The sequence below is a fragment of the Sinohyriopsis cumingii genome, chromosome 6 (genome assembly GCF_028554795.1).
Source record: "Sinohyriopsis cumingii isolate HCF-2022 chromosome 6, ASM2855479v2, whole genome shotgun sequence".
Taxonomy (NCBI): Eukaryota; Metazoa; Mollusca; class Bivalvia; order Unionida; family Unionidae; genus Sinohyriopsis; species Sinohyriopsis cumingii.
In genome coordinates this window covers 128,198,442-128,223,094 of record NC_142966.1, presented here as the reverse complement: position 1 = coordinate 128,223,094, position 24,653 = coordinate 128,198,442, and the positions used below count along the sequence as shown (strand labels likewise).

The 24,653-nt window shown below is 35.5% G+C and overlaps 1 protein-coding gene across 5 annotated transcripts in view; it reads right to left on the bottom strand.

Annotated features, from left to right (window-relative positions):
- Window positions 1-24,653, bottom strand: part of LOC149797926 (calcium uptake protein 3, mitochondrial-like) — a 236,337-nt gene that overhangs the window by 95,506 nt on the left and 116,178 nt on the right. For all 5 annotated transcript variants that reach the window (XM_089962976.1, XM_089962977.1, XM_089962978.1 and 2 more), the window contains one exon: window positions 4,639-4,721. In XM_089962976.1, coding sequence (XP_089819102.1) covers window positions 4,639-4,721 — 83 coding nt within the window. The remainder of the gene's footprint in view (window positions 1-4,638; window positions 4,722-24,653) is intronic.

Here is a 24,653-nt window from a genome sequence, read left to right as displayed (position 1 = left end):
TCATCATTTTGCCACAAAATGAAATTTTAGTTAATACTTATAGGTTACTGCATTTGTCTGGGAAAATATGAACAAGTTTTTTTGATGGAATACTGCACGACCTTGGAGTGCAGTATATCCATCCGACAAAACGAGTTAATATTTTCCAATACAAATGCAGTAACCTTTTTATTATATGCTCATTTTCTTATTCTAGCTAAGGCTTAATAATATAAACAAAATACACTACAAGAAACAACATAAATGAATGTATGCCTTATTACAAACTAAATACACAAGCACAGATTCATCATTACACAACAATAACATTAATGCGCACATAACTCCGCCAGATAAATTTGAATTTGTCACATGCTAGACACAAGTTTTGAAAGAAAATGGTGTTTTTGTCGACTTAAAATTGAAATTTGGAGTCATGCTACTCATGAGTTTTCCACTTGATCTAAAATTAATCGATTTTGGTATTTTTGTCAATCTATGAAATTTTGTGATTATGGACTGGATTCATCTGTGCAAATTGTACATGAAATACATCGGACTGAAGCAGTGCGGGAGAAGAGTGTTTACATCTGCAAGTTGTTTGTTCTGTCATTGACTATTTGAAATCATACTGTGGGAAACATATGAAGTGTTTCAATTACAACTATCAAAAAGATGCTACTGAATTTAATGTTTATTTCATTTCGAGTGCAGTAAGGAGGATATAATTGCAGTACAATTTCGAAATGTGTAATCAAGCTGGAGAACTCATGACATGGCTCATGTAATTCGGATTTGCAGAACTAAGAAAGCATATTTTGAGGAAATTCATAATGTAAAACTTAAGTATAGTTTATGCCAGTCTTATTACCAGCTAAAGGAGACAGTTTATGCCTTTATAACTTGCATGTTATTTGTAAATACCAAGCAATTTTATGAAATCTGGCGTCTATTGCCAAAATCCAAAACACTGTATCAAAAAAGTTAACGCGGAATGTAGTAAAGGAGCTGGTATGTGTCAGTCCATGAAACAGTTGCTTTAGTTCATTCAGAAACAAATTTACTCAACGTAAAACGTAAAGTGTCTGCTACACGAGAGTACATGATTTGTTTACAAAGTAGTTCCTACGACACTATTCGGCACACGTGTCCTGCACGTGAGTGCAATATGAAGGTGTGCAATATCGTAAAATACTGAATGATTCTGTAAAGTTAACAAAGAAAAAAATGAGCATATAATAATTTCATTTGTGGACCAGAAAAGGGATTCTGTTTTCATTCATTGTTAAATCTAAATTTGTTCTTTTGCAACAATTCATGAACTCCATGTAAACATATTCCACAAATATGTGAATGCACAATAATTAATGTACATGCATACTGTAAGAAAGTACAATGTTAAATTTGAGACATCTCAGATCAATGCAATATAACAGTTATCTCCCTTTATCCACTAATTTCTGAATCATTCAAACCATATTAAATTAGGTCTCACTGGATAGTTTCGTATTTTGACACCTCCTTAATTTTTAAGGTAGAAGGCATGAACCTAATTATCACAAGCCTAGCATTTATAAATTCACACATAAGCTAAATCTATAATGTGGTTTAGATTTACTTTGAGTTAGGCTTGGAAATAGGCTGGCTTGTTGGTGACTGCCTGTCACAGTTAGATGAGCATTGGAGATTAAATGTGTAACTTGGGCTGCAAATGAGCTGCCGACTTGGCTTTCGTATTTATGTGTGTCTGCTACAGAGGTAAATATCTAAAAATCTAGATGGTTGAGGGGTGATGAAAAGTATGCTAATTTGTTATAGTACTAGTGAACTTTATTCATGCATAAGGCACATACTGATTCTTTAAGCTGCCTTGTCACAGAAAAATATTCAAAATAGCTACTTCTTGTCAAAAGTGAATGTAAAATTTAGGGGTTGGTGGCAGTGTTGGTTCAGTATAAAAACAACCAGTTGCATCAGGAATTAACCTGATTACTGGAGTCAAAATCTCACATGTATGCTTTCAACAAAAATCATTAGTTTGTTTTTATTTGTATCTTCAGTGTAAAATTATTTTCATTTTCCTGTAATTGGTCGCTGTCAGATGAAAATTCACCAGATAAACTCTCCAGTGAGACCTTAATCTTGTACTGTTTTGCAGATACCATTAACTGATCAGTTGGGTATATAAATGTTCCATGGCAGATGATCTCACGGTTTTCAGAATTATGGTCTTGTACAAAAATTGCATCATTGGCTTATAATAACTTGAAATTTCTCCACAATAAAAGACAAGGCACAAAAAAAACTTAATGGTTCATGCTTATCTGAACAATCTATCTCAAATCTCTCCCAACAAAATCCTCACATCAAGGCTATACTGTGAGGCATATCATAGAATTGGAGAGGCACCTGATATTTCACTCTTTCTTGTCTGGCTTAACCTTGTAGATGAAAACAAAACTCTATTATGAAAGATCACAACCTGCTTTAGCTACTGACTTGCCATGATAAGAAGTGGATCTGAGAAAGGCCGTAATTTCACTGACATTAATTCCTAAAAATCCAGACTAATAACATCTAATTGGTCCAAGTTAAGTCAGATTTTAATTTTAACCCAATGGAGCTTTGTATTTTAAACCAAGTACATATCCAATCTATGTAGGTAAAATCAAGACAAAAGTCTGATAGGTCCAACTTAGTTCAGACTTAAATGTCATCCAATCAGATTGCTGGATTTTCTGAAACAAGACCTAAGTTTCTGTTGGTGAAATTCAGGCCTGATACATTTAAAGTCCAATGTTAAAACAAGAGGCTCAACTGTATCTGATATTGCTCACATAAAATACATTATTCTAAAAGGCAAATGCAGCAGTAACCGCACTGGGTACAAAGCCACACATATTGGGATAATTTACAGTTATCCAGTAAAATATTAGTGATATTTGACATATTATTATGTAACTGTTTCTACTTTGAGTAACCTCAGCTGGGCTGGATGGTGCACTGGCATCTTTTGTATGAATGTGAAAGGAGTTCATACTATAACACTTATTATATCTGGTCTGTTATGGTAAGGAAGTTTTCGAGAAAAAGTCATTGATGGGGCTGGAGTTTCATTATAAGGTTTTTGATGTGGTTGTTATGGAAGCCACACAATGGCATGGGGTGGCACCTTAAACACAATTCCAACACAACATATTCTAAGGAACAATCCTACTAGGCTGGCTCAAAGATGGCTAAGCCATGCTGGAGACAGCTGGCTGCAGAAGAAGTTGAAAACAGGTTTTCTACCTGGATGCTTTGGAAGCCACACCAATGATGCAGAAGCCAACTTAAGTATTACCTAACCAACATTCCTAACAAGCTGGATCAAAACTGGCTCCGTTGAAAATAATCTTGTTATTAAAGAAGTCACAACACTGCTAGTGGAGCCACATGTGACAAAAGTTTGATAATGTATGTCCTAAGAAACATTCAGACAAAGTTTGATCAAAATTTGGCTTTGCCTTTCAGAAGCTGAAATAGGTTTTCCATATGTTTTCTATGGAAGCGACACCATTGTTATGGGAGCTGTGCCAAACAATTCTGGTACAGCATGTCCCATGAAATTCTTCAACCGAGTTGAATCAAACCTGGCTTTCCTGTTCCAATGAAAATTTGAAAATTGGCTTTCTTTATGGTTTCTACGGAAGCCCAAAAATTACTATAGAAGCCACCTCCTATCCAAAAATTTGGAATGTCTTAGCAAACATTCCTACAAAATGTGATTAGGATTGGCTCAGCCCTTCAAGAGCAGAAGTTGACAATAAATTATCAAAATGGTTTGTATGGAAGCCATAACATTACTTGATAAGTCACCACTAATACAATTTTGATAGATCAAACAATCTTAGTTTGGGGGCCTGTGATAACTCAGTTTGGTACAGCATGAGCCTGTAATCCCAGAGTTGCGGGTGTTAAAGACACCTAGACCAGCCTCTGTTAGTTGTCTTAGTCGTCCTTGGGAGAGACACTTATCTATGGTTTTCTTTGCAAGATACAGTCAATGTTTTTAAAGTGCCAATAAAATCAACAAATAAAAAAACAATCAAACTTATTCTGATTAAAACTGGATCAGCCTAACAAGTTTGACTGAAACTGACTTGGCCATTCTTGAGAAGCCAAAAACAGTTTTCCTCCGGTCATAAATGATGCTGCACCGTTGCTAAAAATAACTGAAAATATTTATACCAGTTTTGATCAAATTTTTCTCAGATGGTCTGAAGAAGTCAAAACTGGTTTTCCATTTTGTTGCTATGCAGGCCACATTCTGGCAAGTGGAGCCGCCCAGAACACAATCTTGGTAGACTATGTCTCAAGAAAAATTCCTACAAAGTTTCAATGAAACTGGTCCAGCAGCTGCTAAAGACAGACAACACGTCAGAAGCACTGCCATACCACCAGCTCACTTGACCTTATGGCTAGATGAACCAACTAAATATTAAACGAAATGAAAACAGTGGCATGTACTGAAATATTTCCTTTAAAAAATAAATATTCTACTGACAGACAAATAATGAAGATCTGCTCTTGTGACTGAAACAAGATTTCATTAAATACTTCATATCTGAAATATTATGTGTAATCATAGGCACAAAAATTCTTGGACAAACCACCCACCACTAGGAACTCCTTCTTGTCCACAATCTGATTCCCATCTGTATCAAACATGTTGAATGCAATGCGGAACCCAGAATGTGGTTCTGAAACAAAAGAAAACAAATACATGGACAGAGTATAATTTTAGTGCCTGGTGTACTATATATACATGCATTCATCTCTAAAAAGCAGATGTCAAGATCTATCATCACATAATGGACCAACACATCAAGGTCTATGTTGTGAATTTAAGCCAACAAAGTAGACACTGATGTGCCCACACATTATGCAACTGTAAAAAAACACGTATATACTCACTTATAAGTTAGATTCAACTGCAAACTCAGATCAACCTCTTTGTAATGCACCATCAGATCTGGGTCATGCACTTTGTCAGGACAAATCAGAGCAAAACAAAACAGACCCTGATCTGCTGGCATGTGTGACGGCAGATCTGGGTCTATGCATCTTGCAGATGGACCATACTTATATGCAAGTATCTACAATAAACTGCATATATGCTGGGTCATAAAATACCATATGGACCTGCTGTTCGATCGAGAGAGTGAAGTCTTCAAGACTGATGCATTCAGTTGATTCTAACACCCTTGTCTATTAAAGAAACATCATACCTTGAATATGAATATATTAACATTTAACAGCACCTCAGCAAAGTAATGGAAAACTAAAAGTTCCATAATGTCAAAATGAAAAATTACAAGCAAACTTTAGGAAGCTAAATCATTCTAAATAAACGCAAATATAATATACAAGACAAAATATAAATGGTATAGATGTTAAAACTTCTGTAAAATAGACATAAAATAAAATGTTGAGGTAACAAATATAAAATCATGAAATGATATGGTCAAGATATGTTACATCTCAAAGAGTCTGAGATTTTCTCTTGTGGTTCATGATCATCATCTTAAAGTTCTTTAATCAAATTCACATTTTTTTAAAAACACTTCTCTCACAGAGTAGAAGTCAATACAAACAAAAAGAAGAATGTGATCCACTGTCAGTGGACACTGGTAGGGTATACACCTTGGTCCAAGTCCCCCCGTACAGGAGATGCATAAGTCAGGTATGCTCATCCTATAAACAATCAGCATAATACCACACCTCATCTTTGCAATTATTTCTATACAAAAGATGTTGCTCTCTATTATGATGTTACTGTGAGGTTTCATTTAAAGTGTTTTGCTAAGTGTAAAGAAAGAACATGCTGATTTATCTTTTAAGTTCATTATATGGGATCTTCCAGTCAGAAACAGTTCACTGCAGGGCAGCTTTGGCTGCATTATCTGCCCTTCGTTACCTTTAATACCAGTCTAACTAGGCGGTCAAAAGTAAGAATAATTTTTCCAGATTGTATGAGAAAATCTTGTTTCTGTATGATCTGGAAAATTAGCAAGTTCTCAAATTCAAATTTTAGCAAGGTTATCAGTGTGGAATGGGAATTCAAAGGATGAGGAAATTGGTGGAGGTGGGGGTGGGGGCAGATTTCCAAGTAGTTCAAAGATATGAATATGACTATAAAACTTGCTGAAAAAAATGGAGACTTTATCCAATAACTTGTTTTTTTAATATGGTTTCAGGGATGTTGTTCCAACCTTGTCTTGATCTTACAAACCATTGGTAAAAATGGAAATAGGACCAGGACAATAGATTCTGAAATTTACATGTACTCTGAAAAGGGAGAGGATCTGTTGAGACCTTTTTCACATGGGAAAGAACAAATATCATGGGGAGGGGTAAAAACATAAATGGTGATTTTGGAACATAGAATTCTGCAGTATTTCAAAAATTGATTTTTGTTGTTTCTGGGTGAGGACAAAATCACATGCCAGAAAGTGTAATGAAATTTGGTTTTGGAGTTTACAAGTTTCGTTTTTTGGCCCTGAGAGTATATAACTGGAGTAGGCCCTTCTGATCATGTAGTCAATGTGTGTTTGTTGTGACTTGTTAAGTTCAGTGGTATAAAAGACTTTAAGAGTATGGCAACTAAATGCTCACTCTTTATGAAAGCTTCCCTGATAAATAAGGTAAGCCTGGAATGATGCTCTAGTGTTTCTTAGGCATCTGAATCCACACTGAACATCAGAAAGTTGTGTGCGGGACTATACAGAAGTCAATAATTTATTATCATTCTTTCCATGGTTTTACAAAAAAGCTTGTAAGTGATATGGAACGATACATGGCTGGGTCAGTTATCCTTTCCATGTTTAGGTACTACATATAGTAGCACTGGTGCTTCTTGCCAAAACAGCGTGAAGTCACGTTTCCCATATTTGACTGAAAATATTTAGTAGGGTACTAACAGCCTATCAGGTAAGCATTATAGTAGTTGACAATGAACATCATTTGCATCTCAAAGTGATCAAGGACTGATAAAGAAAAGTCAGTGGTTCTCTGAGACTGAAAGCTTTATTGTCATCAAATCTGAATTTCAAGGAACCTCTTCATTCAGACTTTTGACATGACAATAGTTACCAGCCAATTCTCATAAGGGGTATTTTTGGACATGGCAGAAGTTACCAGCCAATTCTCATGAGGGGTATTTTTTGACATGGCAGAAGTTACCAGCCAATTCTCATGAGGGGTAGTTTTGGACATGGCAGATTAGTTACCAGCTAATTCTCATGAGGGGTATTTTTGGACATGGCAGAAATTACCAGCTAATTCTCATGAGGGGTATTTTTGGACATGGCAGAAATTACCAGCTAATTCTCATGAGGGGTATTTTTGGACATGGCAGAAGTTACCAACTAATTCTCATGCGGGATATTTCTGGACATGGCAGAAGTTACCAGCTAATTCTCATGAGGGGTATTTTTTGACATGGCAGAAGTTACCAGCTAATTCTCATGAGGGGTATTTTTGGACATGGCAGAAGTTACCAGCTAATTCTCATGAAAGGTATTTTTGGACATGGCAGAAGTTACCAGCTAATTCTTATGAGAGGTATCTTTTGACATGGCAGAAGTTACCAGCTAATTCTCATGAGGGGTATTTTTGGACATGTCAGAAGTTACCAGCTAATTCTCATGAAGGGTATTTTTGGACATGGCAGAAGTTACCAGCTAATTCTCATGAAGTGTCTTTTTGGACATGGCAGAAGTTACCAGCTAATTCTCATGATGGGTATTTTTTGATAATGTTTCAGCTTATGTATCTGCGACTTCTGACAAGGTAATGACCCTTCCATTGGCTTTCTTCAAGTGTTTGATACTGTTTATTTCTTCCAATGACATTTTAAGCATTATTTCATGCGGACTTAATAGAACAGTGTGATATCAACCTGGAGACAATTACCTTGAGATACTAAAACAAGTAGATGGGCCACTTCCATACATTTGGACTTAACATTATAAAAAAATTTATATACAGAGACTGATCAATAGCCTGTTGATAATCACCAAATAGCAGACTCATCAAGGATTGGCAAAACATTTTTAAACATTGTTACATAAAACCATCGTTTGCTGACCCAGCAATGTGCACACAACTAAATAATATCTAAATGCCACTGATTATTCTACATGCCTACATGTAGCCAAACTAGACAAATTTACCAGTCATGGCATAATAATGATCAAACCTTGAAACCCGATCCCATATTTCATCGAGTCCTCTACGTCAGTTCGCTCTTGAACTTCAATTTTTTATATACAATAGTAACCAAAGTGCTTTAAATACAAGAGATTGAAATTATAATTTATTGCGCTGAAAAAGGTTGTTTACAAAACAGTAATTTTATGATCATAAGACAAGTATGATGTAATCCAAAGATCTGAAATGTGAGTTGGATGGTGCCTGTAATCTCAAGGGTTTTTGACTACAGAGACTGGCCCTGTTTTCTCAGCACTTTTGAACAAAATATTCAATATCATGTTGTTTTTTTTTAAATAGAAAAAAAAAAATTTTAACTTAGAAAGTCATATTTTTCATCAGAGTAAAGTTGGAGTAATAGAATTTCAGACTTTTTCAAGTTTGCTTCTTCCAGTGCATGCTAAACTTTGGTAGAAACTGCACTATAAATATATACTTGCTTGTAAGCTAATTCTAACTGCATACTGCACAGACACAGATTTGCCATTGCATACTGTGCTGGTATATGAGTTTGTTCAATTCATTTGGAGAAATCATTAAAATAAACAACACAGACCCTAATGTGCTGCCAGATCAGGGTCTAAGTTGTTTGCAGCTGGACTCGACCTATATCCAAGTATAGATGGTACTAAATTATGCCTGGTAGTGAACTTACTGGTGCTGTAATTAAAAATTAGTTCCATGTAAGGGTAAATGCCATGCATTTTAAGTTCCAATCAGTGAATACTGACTGATTAAGACAATATAGGAACCTTCAATTTTCTTCAATCCATGAAACTGATGTACAAAAGAAATTTATTTGCAAAATAAAACTGACAACCATACCAAAATAGCTATCAAAAGAATGACTTTTTACCCAACCAACTGTAGGGAGTACAAATATACAATTTGCATAATTTTGCAATTTCACATCCATCGACCTTGACCTTTGATCCATCCACTGCAGACTCAATAAGGAGCTACCCTTCCTAAAATCTAACACAACTATAACAAGATAAATAATGAAGGCAGGATACTTGGGTTAAGTAGACTTATAATGTAAAACACAAAATGACAATTTTATTTCCTATGACCCTGATCTTTTGACCTCTGGGTTTGAGAATTAATATGGAAGCACCTCTACCCACATGTAAACCGCCTAATAAGTATGATAAAAACTGGTTAACTGGTTCCAGGAAACTTATTTTGTCATGCAGATGCCAAATATTTAATTATTCGTTCCAGTGATCTTAACCTTCCACCTCACTGCATCATAACCAATAGGGTGCTGCCCCCTCCCCAAGTGTAATCTACTTTTGAAGTCTGATATTAAAAATATTATCATCATTTCAGCTCCAGTGAACTTTGACCTTGCAACTAGTAGCACCAAAATCAATAGATTCCTGCTTCTACCCTTGCATAATCCACATGTGAAAAACAACAGTCCCTCCATAGGACTAATGCTGGCCAAAAAGGATTTCCATGAATCCAAGAAAATACTTTTTCTTTTTAACTGCTGTGTGTTGTAACTATCTCTGATATTCTTCAGCAATACCAATACATTCTAAATGACCGCTGCCATTTTGTATCAAGATCAGTACAATTCTCATTCAGGAGCTACTAGGCATAATTTTAAGTGTTTCTGTGAAAACCCCATGTAAATATGACAAATTAGGTGGTAGCCATATTTGAGGTCAAAATCATAGGTCTTTTGTTAAAAATATCTGTTGATATGACTTTCCATTCAGGAAAAGTTGCATAAAAACAGGTTCATCGTACCAATTTTTATGTCACTAAGGACTAATGTCAAGACTAGTTGGAAGATGCCTCAGTTATGGGCTCCCTCATATATATAATGTGTGTGTGTGTGTATGTGTGTCTGTGTGTCTCTGTGTGTACAATGTATGTATTTCTATATAGCAAACATTATTTCAAATATCCTTGTATTCCATTCTTTCACTTCTAGTATTTGGTGATGATAATCTTGCTCTTGTTACTGTTGTCAATCCTAATACATGACTTTAAAGACCATTATTTGGGAAAACCATCAGTGATGAAAAGCCACAAAATTTTTGTGTATATGTATAGCAATTTTACCCCAACTTTTCCATTACAACATCTGTGACATCTAATATATCTATCACAAATTGCCACTACCCAAAACAACATTACTGCTTCATAAAATCTTTACAAAAGACACCCAAATTAAAAACTCTAAACATGAAAAGCGCTAAGAAATCTGATTTGGCTATGATGAACTGATGACGAGCAGGTGTGGGCTAACTTCTGCTTTGTCATGAGAAAAAAGGAGAGATGACCTGTATCCTCAAGTCAATGAATGTGTGATTTCTGTTCTTACATCAATGCTCTACCTGTGCAAGACAGTGATATGGGCCGTGTTCATAAATTCTGTCTGGACAAAAGAGTAATTTGTCAATCAATGATTTACTGCTGTGAAAGTATTTAGATTGTAAGGACTAACATTTTCCAGTGACGGGACAGATCTTCAAAACACTGATTGATCAATGTCATATCGGGATTATACCACTAAAATTGTCTGGATTCATTTCACTTCCCTGTTATTATCATGATTAAGGTATCTTAAAAAAGAATGATTTCGGATATTAATCATGTAAATATAAATATACTCTTGATTTTAAATTCTCTCAGTTACTGTCTTCCTTATGCAAGAAAAACAACTAGGGCAAAAGAAAATTATTACATGTAGGAAGAAAAATTCCTCGCTGAATAACCCCAAAAATAAAAATTTAGTCATTGGGGCATGAAAAGTAGATCAATGTGACCAACTTTTGAACTCCCTGAAGATAAATTGTCCATGTTTTATGACTGCACGGCTTAGACCACGATCCAGCTGAGAAGGTATAGCTATTCCTCTCATTCCTATATATTTGTGATACAGTTTGCCCACGCAAGAAAGTGACTCTGCAACATGCAGATCTACAAGCATGTAAATATACTGAGCTTTGTAAGAAATCCACACACACATTCATCCAATATCCCCTGCAACTTTGTTAGCAAAGGAAGAAAAATAACTTAATTTTTATTTGGTTTCATTTCAAGAGTTTTGATAAAGTCATTCAACTTTTTCAAACAAAACCATCAAATTTCCATCTGCCATGAAGGAATTGTTATCTATTTATCTTTCCAAAATTGTTTCATGTACTGATCAATGAATAAGAGCTCAAAGAGTTGTGATGACACAAGGGTTAGCATGATAGACTCATAAACCTAAGAGATTCAGGTTTGAATCTTACCATTAGACCAGCCTTGTTTAGTCATCAAGGTGTCTTTGGGCAAGGCACTGTATGACAGAGTACCAACCAAACAACAAAATACAAAACAAAATCAACATCTGTCTGTCTGTCTGTCTCTCTCTCTCTCTCTCTCTCTCCTCTCTCTCTCCCTCTCTCTCACACACACACACACACATCTCTTTCTTGACAAAATAGTTATAAAAACTGTTGCTTCCATGGAACACTTCAGGACTAGTATACACATATTCTTTTAAATCCACTAATACTGCCAATACACCGCAAAGATCCGCTAACAGACACGCCTACACAAGAAGCTCAATATTCATCCTGAATGTTCCCACACTGAATCAAATCGGAAATTCTCCATGATGGATGACAATGAACTGTCTTAAGCATTTTGAGACCACCACTCTGATAAAGTAGGTAATGAGAGACGAAACTTCTGGGTTTAAAATCAATTCAAAGTTTGATAATTAGAGCAATTACCTTAAAAGTTAAAAATCAACTCCAACAGAGAACCCTATGATCATTCACTCAGATCACTGAAATCTATTAAATCTGCTGCCTGATGGGAAATGCTACCTCAACAACAATACATGCTTTTCAGCTAAGTTCCAAAATTCAGGTCTCATTTTACACAAGTTGAGATATGAGCCTGATACTAATAAGTCCAATTGAGGACAATTGGTTTTTCAAACTGAGTATAAATTTTTCTTAACTGCCTCACAGCAAAAAATCTTCAACTGAGATATTTTTTCCAACTTCTCAACAATGCAGGTTTGACAACAAGGCTTTTGCATGTCCTTATCAAAAGAAACATGACATACTGTGACTTACAAGGTAATCATCAAATATCTGTCTACTCAGGTGAACTTTCTATCAATAAAACATCAATACACTTGCCATTTATTGCAATTTTTGCATTCTTTCCATTTCTGAGTCTGATCTTGAGCACCTTATGTAAATGAAAACGTCTTGAAAAGTGATCTTGTGACATATTTTAACACTGAATCATGTTCTTCTGTGGAAATCTCAATTTTCATGCCTCCCTTTATTAAATAAAGCTAAGAATTCCAAAGCCTACCTTGAGCAACTTAGGTTGTTAAAAGTAATCGGTAAATTAACTGACACAGACCCTGATCTGCCAGCAAAATATGCAACAGCAGATCAGAGTCTATGTTGTGTACAACTGGATTTGACTTAGGAGCCAGTATATACAGTACTTTATTTAACTTTATCTGAATGACTTAATATTTTCTGGTGTACCAACCTGCTATAAAAGACCACTGTCAACTCACTTTTTGTGGCCTACAAAATTTTGGTAGATTCTGTGGTTACAAACCACAAATTTTCAGACAATGAAAACAACTATCATTTTGCAAAAACAAATGGGCATTTTGCCAATCCACTAATTCAATTGCCAATAAGAATGTCATTTTCAAAATATAATTTTCCAAATAACCACAAAATCTGACAGTATCAAAAATAAATTAATTCGTGTCATCTGTATATACCTGTACAGTCCTGTCTTGTCCTGTCCTGTCCGTCTGTCCATCATATTTGCCTATTAATGTCTTTTCTGTTTGATCTATCTCAAATCTGAACGTATTTTTACAAGGAAGAAAGAGCTAGAATTTCTCAAGTAAATGAAACTACAAAAGAGAAATTTTGCATTTTTTAAGCAAATGAAACAACACCATATTAAATGTCCTGTATCTGAAGGATTACATTCAATGACTAGTTTTATATTAATGCAGGGATGTAATTAAAAACAATTTTTTAAAAAAAATGTCTTCTAAGGTGACCTAAACCACAAATTATAAACTGACCCATGTGGCAAGGGATTTTCAGGCTGAACAAGTTGATGACAGCTGATACAGAAACTGGACCACATCTGATTGTTGGTGTTTGAGTTTAACACCATTTTTTAGCACATGATAGGCTACACATGGCAGCCAGTCTATATGGTTGAACAAGAACAAAGAAAAATCCTGGGAAGAATGACCATCCCACGGGAAGCTATTGGCAAGCTTTTCATATACCCACATTGGCCATGCCTGTGACTCGAGCAATGCTGATACAGGTGAGAAGTCAGTGATCTGCAAATGCATGTACCTTTTACCACTCAGCCACCCTCCCATCCCCATTTTATTATAAACAGTCCTCAAACATCACTCCCTATACATGTCATTTATCAAATTCTGCATGGACTTTCTTGTTTCCTGAGAACATTAAATCAGCACTATATTTAGAATGTGAAACAAATTTCCACCTTTGCTGTAATTGTCAATTGCATCAGGCTGGAAGATGTTACTAATACAGCTTGACCTAGTACCAGTACTTGCCTTATCAGTTTAGGATTTAGTCATAGGTATTTATAGCCATGCTAACACTGCTTCCATTCACAAATTGGCTTTAGATTTTAAGAAAATTCTCATTTATTGAAAACCCTCTATTCACTAGCCTTGTATAAGAGGCATCAATTAGGAATACTAACCCTAAACGCTTGGATAACATGTATGACACTCAAATGAGCTACCACGTCAAACTAAAAATTCAAGGAAGCATAAAAGATATGTCAATATGTGCATCTTTGGGTGATAACCATAATATTGCTAAGTTTCACAGCAATCCCTAAAAAAATACAAAACAAACTCAAACAAGCTGTGCTGATGAGATTGAGCCATACACTGCATTAAATTGGAACACAAAAAAGGGCATAATTATAATATATAAAAAAATTGCAGCAGCAAAGGGATTTATCTACATATGCATCTTCAGATAATGGTCATATGAATTACCAATTTCAGGCAGTCTATCAAAAAGTATGGCACTAGCTGTGCTAATAAAATTGGGTCATATATTGCCAAAAGGCAACAAGGGCAATAACTCTAATTAAAATTGGAGAAGCAGAGTGATTTGCCAATGTGTGCATCTTCAGGTGAAGGTCATAATATTTACAAAGTTTATGGCAATCCATCGAACACTGGAAGACTAAATGCAATGATGAGATTACTATTTACCCTTCCAGGCACAGAAGAGGCAGTCGGGGTAGGATTGAACCCATGGGTCAATACAGTTCCAAGATTAAATTTGAATTTAGAATGGTGATTCTAAAAGTTTCTAGTATATAATACAGGGCCTTAGTCCCTAGGGGTAAGGATGAACCTAAAAGTCAGTGTTAGTCCCTAGGGGTAGGGATGAACCTAGAACTCAGTGTTAGTAGGGAGTAGAGATGAACCTAAAAGTCAGTGTTAGTCCCTAGCGGTAGGGATCACCATAGAACTCAGTGTTAGTAAGGGGTAGGGATGAACCTAGATCTCAGTGTCAGCAGGCATATATAAATCTGTCTTTCATACTGAGCAAATATATACCTGGTTATTGGATGGGAATCAAAATAATTATGATGTTATTTCATGACCTAGAAGCTATGTTTCTGAGGGAGGTTGGGAAGGAACAAAAGGCATGCGACAGGGGTCCCATTCTGACAGGTACTGACACTCGGGTCATTGATGACACATACCAATACTCTAACAATAGTACAAACTATTTAAAATCACCACCATTTTCATAGCCCCATCGCTCGAGATTAGATCTCCTGTTCAATTTACACCATTAGAACTATTAATGAACCAGGTTTCATGTGCCTGACTTTAAATATATGCAGAACAAGTTCGAGGTCATTATCCAGATATTATGTAAATATGGACTGCATCATGATATCCTATGTATGTTTCTTGGAAACAAATGAATAAAATTAGGTGTCAAAAACACAATTGTAATCAAGAATATGGATGATACCAATAAAATGATCTTGTTTTTGACAAATTAAAAAAAAAATTAAAAGTGGTTACAATTTTATCTGTCAGTATTTATGCAAATAAAAGAGGTTTTAGCTCTAAATTTATTTTGCCAAACATTTTATCCAGATGCTTATTGCCTAATTCATTAAAAAAAAATCTTCAAGATCCAAAACTGGCAACCAACAGGCCAAACCCATATAAATAAATAAAAGAAAACTGGAGTAAGTAATGATTATCAAACTGACACATCTGTCATGCAGTGATAACTCTTCTACATGAACACCAAATTCTACAGGAAATTTAAATCTGAAATGTGATAAAGCCAATAATTTGATATTTCTAAGTCCCATTACAGAATTCATAATAAATATCTTTGCAATGAAAGGAAAATTCTTCTCATAACTTAAAATTAGAGTGTATGCAGAAAAGAACACTTTTAACATTAAAAATGTACCCTATTGGTAACATTATATGACATGTCACCCTTCTAAATCATAGCCCAAAATTCTTGTGATTGCCCCTGCCATGGCATTGGATAGTCATAAACAACTCAATGTTTATTTACTTGTAAGTGGATACCACATTATTTTTGAATATTTTCACACCTTTCTTCAATTACCACATTTATAAGATAGTTAATACGCAAAAAAACCACCATTAAGATGTTGAGATGTATTATGATTCACTGTAAATTACCAGAATAGATTTATCATTACTAAACGAGGGTTTGCATGATGATGCAATTCTGAGTCTTTAAAAAATGCCTTGATTTCACCAAGGGAATTTAAGTCTGGACATGAACATAAGTTTAGAATCCTGCAATTTATTGGCTGAAATTTATATCTGACTTAGAATTTACCAATCACATGTCTGAAGTCAAGTCTTAACTTTAAGAGTTATTGGTGAAATTGAAGCCAGGTTAAATATTGATCCATATCTAACATTAGATATTTTTTGTTGTTTCCTACATGCTTTTTTGTTTGTGGGTTTTAGTGACAATTTTAACACTTTACTGGCTATATTAAGCCAAGAATATGAAAGCCATGTGCCCTTCCCATGAACACAGAGAGGTAACCGATCCCAGGCTCAGGCCAGGGCCAGAATAAAACCCATGACCATTTGATTAGGAGTTCTATGCTCTACCAATAGAGCAACCTGTACAGCTTCCCCAACATTCAGTAAGCCAGAAAAATGTTCATTGATGGTCCATAATTAGTGTACAAAATAAACTAATTAAAGATGCAAAAGTATTTGTTTGGAAACTGACCCTGGCCTAACATTTTTGGACACTTAATGAACAACTTTTTTCCTTACCACACAAGATCTCACTCATTTTGTATGATCAAATTATGAAGACTAACATTAAAATAGAAAGTGAAAATTGTCAGAATTTCTCACTAATCACACTGATCTTCAATTATAACCTTTTTAACCAAATACATGTATCAGGAAGCATCTACCTTACAACATCATAAATTCTGCATAAATTCTGGTCAACAAATTGTAATTATCCATAGTCTAAAAAGGTTTTAATAACTTTTACCTTCATCACAGATATTGGGGGTGTCTTAACCACGTATGTAATATAGTTGACTGATGCATCCCTTGAACATTTAAATTATTACCTAAAGCATAAACTGATCAAGTTTTCAACTCTTATACAGTTCTTAACCTTTGAACTTTTGAATACCCGACCTAATAGAGTTCATACTGTTAGAAACAGGTCAATTGACATTTTTTTAAGTGACTGACACTATGTTTCCCGCCAACTTTAAAAATATCATTGGCTATAATGAAGTTAAATTTCCACATGTCAGTAAACCTGTAATATTATTCATTTATTTTCATCAGACTGTCTGCCTCTTTAGGGTGATAACTTAGTATTTTCACCTTTTGAGTTTCATAAGATAGAATGTCTCCACAGTTGGAGCGCACAACAAGGAACAATATGGAATATCTATGCAAGTAAACATCTCTACACAATAAATGAAATGACTGCATTTATTTTGATATAACACCCACCCAAATGCAGTACTGGTACAAATTTGCAACACTTCAAATAAGGTACAGCATGAATAATAACACCCACACAACTTACACTAGATCATGTAACGTATAGCATGAATGTATACCAGTGCAGAAATTTGAGCGATTTAGCAGTCTCATGGTGAGATCATGCAATTTTTTCCTCTTCAAATTTTTCCATCTTATATATCGCATTTGTTTTCAAGAACCATTATTGCTGAAATATGAATAGATAAAATTAAAATACCAGGTTTTTAAAAGAAATTCTTTAATTGTACATTCATGAAAAATATCTGCTATACAGTACTGTACTAGCAGATCAGAATCTACCATGCTTGCTTGATTATTCTATACAGAATGAACGGTATTGGACCCAGATCTGCTGGCATATTATGTGATGGCAGATATGAATCTACATGCCAGCATACCACGTGATGGCAGGCCTGGATATACAAACTGGCATAATATGTAATGACAGATCTAGATCTACAAACTGGCATACTATTTGATAACAGACCGGATCTACAAATTGGCATACTATGTGATGACAGATATGGATGTACAAACTGGCATACTATGTGATGGCAGATCTGGATCTACAAACTGGCATACTATGTGATGGCAGATCTGGATTTACAAACTGGCACACTATGTGATGGCAGATCTGGATTTACAAACTGACATACTATTTGTGATGGCATATCTGGATTTACAATCTGGCACACTATGTTATGGCAGACCTAGATTTACAAACTGGCATACTATGTGATAGTAGATCTGGATTTACAAACTGGCATACTATTTGATAACAGATCTGGATTTACAAAATGGCATACTATGTGATGACAGATCTGGATTTACAAACTGGCATTCTATGTGATGACAGATCAGGATTTACAAGCTGGCATACTATGTGATGACAGATCTGGATTTACAAGCTGGCTTACTATGTGATGACAGATCTGGATTTACAAACTGGCATACTATGTGATGACAGATCTGGATTTACAAACTGGCATACTATGTGATGACAGATCTGGATTTACAAGCTGGCATACTATGTGATGGCAGATCTAGATCTACAAACTGGCATACTATGTGATGGCAGATCTGGATTTACAAACTGGCATACTATGTGATGGCAGATCTGGATTTACAAACTGACATCCTATTTGTGATGGCATATCTGGATTTACAATCTGGCACACTATGTTATGGCAGATCTAGATTTACAAACTGGCATACTATGTGATAGTAGATCTGGATTTACAAACTGACATACTGTTTGATAACAGATCTGGATCTACATATTGGCATACTATGTGATGGCAGATGTGGATTTACAAACTGACATACTATGTGATAGCAGATCTGAATTTACAAACTGACATACAATGTGATAGCAGATCTGGATCTACAAACTGGCAAACTATATATGTGATTGTTTATATGGATCTACAGATTGGCATTTTATGTAATAGCAGATCTGGAGCTACAAACTGGCATACTACAGCATGACAAATCCGGATCTACAAACTGGCATATATGATGGCAGACTTGGATCTACATGCCAGCATTCTGTGATTGCAGATCTAGATCTACATGCCATTTATATATGGATGTACTTTATACAAGAACAAATATGGAAGTCATTGTAACATGAAAAAATCCCAGTCTAACCAGGGCTTCAACCAGACATGTCTCCAAAATCTAGCCAAAATTAGGGCCACCATCTCTAAAATTGGGATTTTTTAAAAGCAAAATAATAGCTTTGGTGTGTTTTTAACACATGGGCTTTAGTGTCTCTAAGCTCCTACCTTTCTTCACCCCTGTAATTTTTGTTGCAGAATTTATTCATTTGTCAACTGTAGCAGATAAAACAAAGAGTTCCACAAAGGGTCTGACACTCTACTATCCAAAAAGAATTTCCAGGAATTCAAGACAAGACCAATTCTTCCATCTAAATGCTAAGTGTTGAAATCATCTGTGATATTCTAGAATGTTAACATTTTGAAATCAGCCACTGTGGCAGCAACACTGGATGCAAGATCAGCATCATTTTCATTTAAGACAATTTTGGCCACAAATTCTGATGCCTTTTGATTAAAACCCCTATGTTGCAATGGCAAACCATTCAGGAGAATTAATGACATAATTTTTATATTTCAATTGTAGCAGACATGTCTGAGCTCCAATCAGTACCATTTTTATTCAAGAACAACTAAATATTATAATCAGTATTCTTATTCTATCCACTTTCTTTTAGGTCCAATAAGATATTACAAGTTTTCATTTATACTGGAGAATTATCAATAAAACAAATTTCAAAATGGCCACTGTCAATCACATTCGATGTCCATGCGCCACAATTATTATTTAGGGCCAAATAGACATGATACAAAATATTCTGCTGAAACCCTATGTCAATATGACTTTCTACTCATCAGGAGTAGCAATAACAAGATTTTCAAGATGGCTGCCAAGGTGGCCATACTGTAGGTCCGATCACCACCATTTCCATTAACATGCAACTAGACATTGTAAGGAGTATTTTAGTGAAACCCACATTGCTGATATTACAATCCAATCAGGTGTAGTAGTGATAAGATTTTAAAGATGGCCTCTGTGGAAGCCATACTGGGTGTCTAAGCAGGACCATTTTCACTTAGGAACAGCTTGACTGCTGAATGAATGTGTGTGTGTAAAGTTTCATGACAATCCTCCATGTTGTTTCAGAGTAGAATAAATAACAATCTTTTGCTAACACATTGATATATATTAAATAATTTATTATTATAAGAGCAAAAGAAGCTTGAAGATATAAATTTTATTTTGCATTCTGTTAATTCTGAATCTGTTTTGTTTATGTTCCATGCACTGTATCACTTATTGGCATGACAAACTTGGTTGCTGGACCAATGCTTGGCTTATGTGGACTCAGGCAGCATTGGATCCTACTGGTACTGTACAGGCGACTCAGAAACAAAATTTTGCAGCTCTCATCTGATATAACTTGCCATGTCAGATTCATGTTATCTTTATCTTACTTTATGAAATAATGCAGCTTCCATTTTAGGACTAAGTACATGGTTACTGATTGGTTCTGTACTGTTGCTGTTTCAGGGGATAGAGAACTTCTAGAACTATTCGAGGCATGCATTTTGTTTTAAAAAGGAAGAATAAGTTTTAATGATTTTTTTTAAAACAGCAACAAGTTTTGAAGGCAATACTACATTCACCTTTAACTACTGACAGAAATGGTCTTTCACAACTTCTGTTACTTTCTGTTTTAGAAGGAGTTATAATAAGATGGCTGCCACAACAGCAATATAGAATTTTTCATTTAGAATCAAGAAGATGCATAAGAAGTATTTTGGTGAGAGCACCATGTCAGTATGAATAGCCATCTAGAAGTAGTGATAACAAAGATTTCCAAGATAACCATTGTGACAGACATGCTGGAAGTTAGATCAGCACCATTTTCATTTTGTATTGACATCGAAAGAAACCTTCTGGTCAAAACCTAATGTCAATATGTCTTTCTGTTTAGGTGGAGTTGTAATAACAAGACTTTAAGATGACTCCTGTGGCAGCTATACTGGACATAAGATCCAGACAATTCTCATTCATATCCAATAAGACATCGTAAGAAATACTTCAGTGAAAAACCTCCATGTTGATATGACCATCAATTCGGAGTAGTTGTAACAAGATTTTTAAGATGGCCACTGTGGTGGCCATATTGAATGTCCAAGAAGCACCATTATCACTTAGCAATAACTAGACAACGGGATGAATGTGTGTATAATGTCATGATAATCATCCAAATAGTTTAGAAGTAGTGATAGCAAACTTGTGCTAATGGACAGACAGACAGACAGACAACAGATCATTCCATAAGCTCTTCTGGTCTTTGACCAGTTGACCTAAAAATGAAAATATGACCAGTTTATTTTAGCCTTACTGCATCTCTTTTGTAACTTTCACTTTCAGGCTAATAAACCATGAATCAGTAAGCTTTTTATTCTTAACAGTCTTATTCAAATCATCAGACAAACTTATAATGTCCCCAGAATATTTCTTAAAGTATTTACAATCAGATGACTAAAATTATATCCTGGAGACATTAAAACTACACAAACTTCTGGGGGGTTTCATCCCCTAGACCCCAACCAAGGGTTTCATTTCATCTCAAAGACCTCTGCTTACATGTTTAGCCACCCCACCCCACTATACCCACCAAATGAAATTCCTGGATCTGCTCTTGGACATGAATATCAGCTTATTCAAATCTGAACACTTTAACTATTTTCTGGACAGTGACGTGGCAGAAGGAAAACTATATCTTGAGTTAACCAGCAGTTGGAATGAAACAATTTTTTAAAAAAAATCATTAATGGATAGAAAAGTAAACATAATTCAGAACAATTTGTGTGCATTTAGCAAAGTGCATATGGATGACCTCCAAAAAAGAAAATTCTCACCGAACTTATTCAGCTCTCACAATTATTTTGTCAAATCTGACAGTCTGGTACTATGAAAGAAACATCACAGTTGTTTATGGGGTGGTCTAAATTCAGAGGTCAAATAAGTTCTTCTATAAGCATAAGCACTAAACCTGACATATGTTAATCTGCAGCTTCACAATGGGCCTGTATAACCAGTTATGAATAATTATAAGCTTGAAATTGGTGTGTGTGTGTGTGTGGTTTGGATTTTTAACGTAGCTTTAACAATTTTTCAGTCATATCACTACGATGTCTGCAATGTGGCAGTTTATAGTGATGTCTAGCACTGGGGCATCAGACATGTAACATCATGTCCCACCCAGTCACATTATTCTGACACCAGGCCGACCAGTCCTAATAACCTCTTAATGCTGAGCCCCTAGCTAGGCAGCTGTTGGTACCATTTTTGTAAGCCTTTGGCATGACTCAGCTAGCGTTCGAACCCACGACCTCCTGCATCCAAGGCGAATGCTCTAACCATTAGGCCACTGGAGCGGTTGCTTAAAACTGGACCTTGGTGACCACTGGTGAATCATTTAGTACAAGCTGCACATTGGACCTCTGTGATCAGCTATGAATCATTAAGTACAAGCTGCAGAGTGGACTTCTGTCACCACTGATGGATCATTTAGTACAAGCTGCACATTGGACCTGTGTGACTAGTTATGAATCATTAAGTACAAGCTGCAGAGTGGACTTCTGTGACCATTAACAGATCATTTAGCACAAGCTGCAGACTGGACTGAGTGGACTTCTACACTACTGATGGTTCATTTTGTACAAGCTGCATATTGGACCTGTGTGACCAGTTAAGAATCATTAAGTACAAGGTGCATAGTGGACTTGTTACCACTGATGGATCATTTAGTACAAGCTTCAGAGTGGACTTCTGTGACCACAGATGGATTGTTTAGTACAAGCTGCATATTGGACCTGTGTGATCAGTTATGAATCATTAAGTACAAGCTGCAGAGTGGACTTCTGTGACCACTGATGGATCATTTAGTACAAGCTGTATGATCAGTTACGAATCATTAAGTATAATCTGCAGATTGGACATAGGACCCCTGTACCCAGTAAATGATGTCCAACTGTGCCTATTATCACTAACCTGCATAATTGACATGTCAGCTTGTGAATGCAAATACACACATCTATAAAGAGCAAAGGGAAAGGAGAAGCTTGGAGTACATTGTTTCCATAGTTCTTCTTACTTAGACCATCCAAACATCTTATTTTGGGCACAAAAATAATGGACAAGTCATTTATACAACCAGAACTGTCCCTGGATCACTTCTAAACTCTGGAGGACTTGGCTGGAAATTCACAACTTAAATGCTGTTAACTGCATTATGTTATGAAAACATGTTTCAAGGTTTCTTTTGTCTTTGAATCTATACAAGATGAAAAAAAAGCATCATTTATCCAATATCAAAAGGTCCTTTGCCAGGATGTTTTGTATCAACGTTGGCCAAATTCTGTTCAGGAACATTCTGAGAGGACACTGTGAATATGTTTCTTCTTTTATTAATGGCAGTCATATCTGATGATAGAATGACATCATTTGTACAAAAAATGTGAAAGGTATTCAAGTTAGGACAATTTTTGTCAAATGTGATTTAAGTCTATCCAGTGGTGTTTTAAAAGAAGCTGTTCAAGGTTCTGCAACAGAAGCCTTAACAGTTGGCAAATTATCATGATTTATATAAACTTAAAAACCCTTCATGTTCAAAAATTTCCTGTCCAAATTTTTTTTATAAAGTTTTTGTAAGAAAGTCATTTAAAATATTTTCCATCTTTAGTAACAGTATATATTTTTTAATTAATTATCTCATTAAGAGGATCTGAACCTATACAGCAAAAATGTTTTGCTCTGAGTAGCCTAACATTGGATTTTTCCTAACATTTATAATATCCAGTGATCAAGCAGAAAAGGGTGTCAGCACCCTTCTCACCTCTCTTCCCAACATTCTTCACAACAGCAAATAAATAGATGTACAGTCCTCACTTTATTTTTATCTTATCTGGCATCCTTTTCAAACCTGGAATGTTTGCCATCCTGCAGTGACAAGTACTGCACAAGTTGTTACAGATGAACATCTTGTGCTTGATTTTGGCCTGGTGATAAATAAATACTTAAAGAAACTCACCTTCACAATTCAGTAAGCCCAGGGTATATGCTTGATATTACAGTAGTCCCCCCTTGAACGGCCCCCTGACCAGCAGCCACCCGCTTCTTACAGCTAGAATCCCTTGGGACCGATGAGTTTGTGTTCAAAAGTATCCCTCAAGAATGGCCACCCCTCTAACGCAACCAGCGGCCAGCATACTAGTACAAATATTTTAATTGTTCCCTCATAAGCAGCCACATTTTATTTCAAATGTGTCAAGAACTAACAATTAATTCATATTGTGATGTAAGGTAAGTAATCAGATTATCTCTACCGTTAATACATGTCTCCCACTGTCAGGGTTTCTGTTACTGAAAAAAGTGTTGGCTAAAGTACATGTAACACTAAGATTAATATTATATCATTATCTATATTGCTGACGTTTACTTGAAATGGGCTCATCAATGTTGTGATAGTTTTGGGCTTCACACATCTGTTGAGTTCTTCTCTCTGATAATTACAACCTGACCTAATTGTCAAGATCATAACATGGTCAGCTCAGGCTACAAATAGATTCTGTGGATTAACACATACAAAGAAATAAACCTTGAACAAAACAGAGTACCAGACAAAGACTGAAAAATCATGTGACAATACATTTATCGATTTGTATACAAAGAAGGCATTTCATCCACTCTAGATAAGTTTTGTCTGCATAAT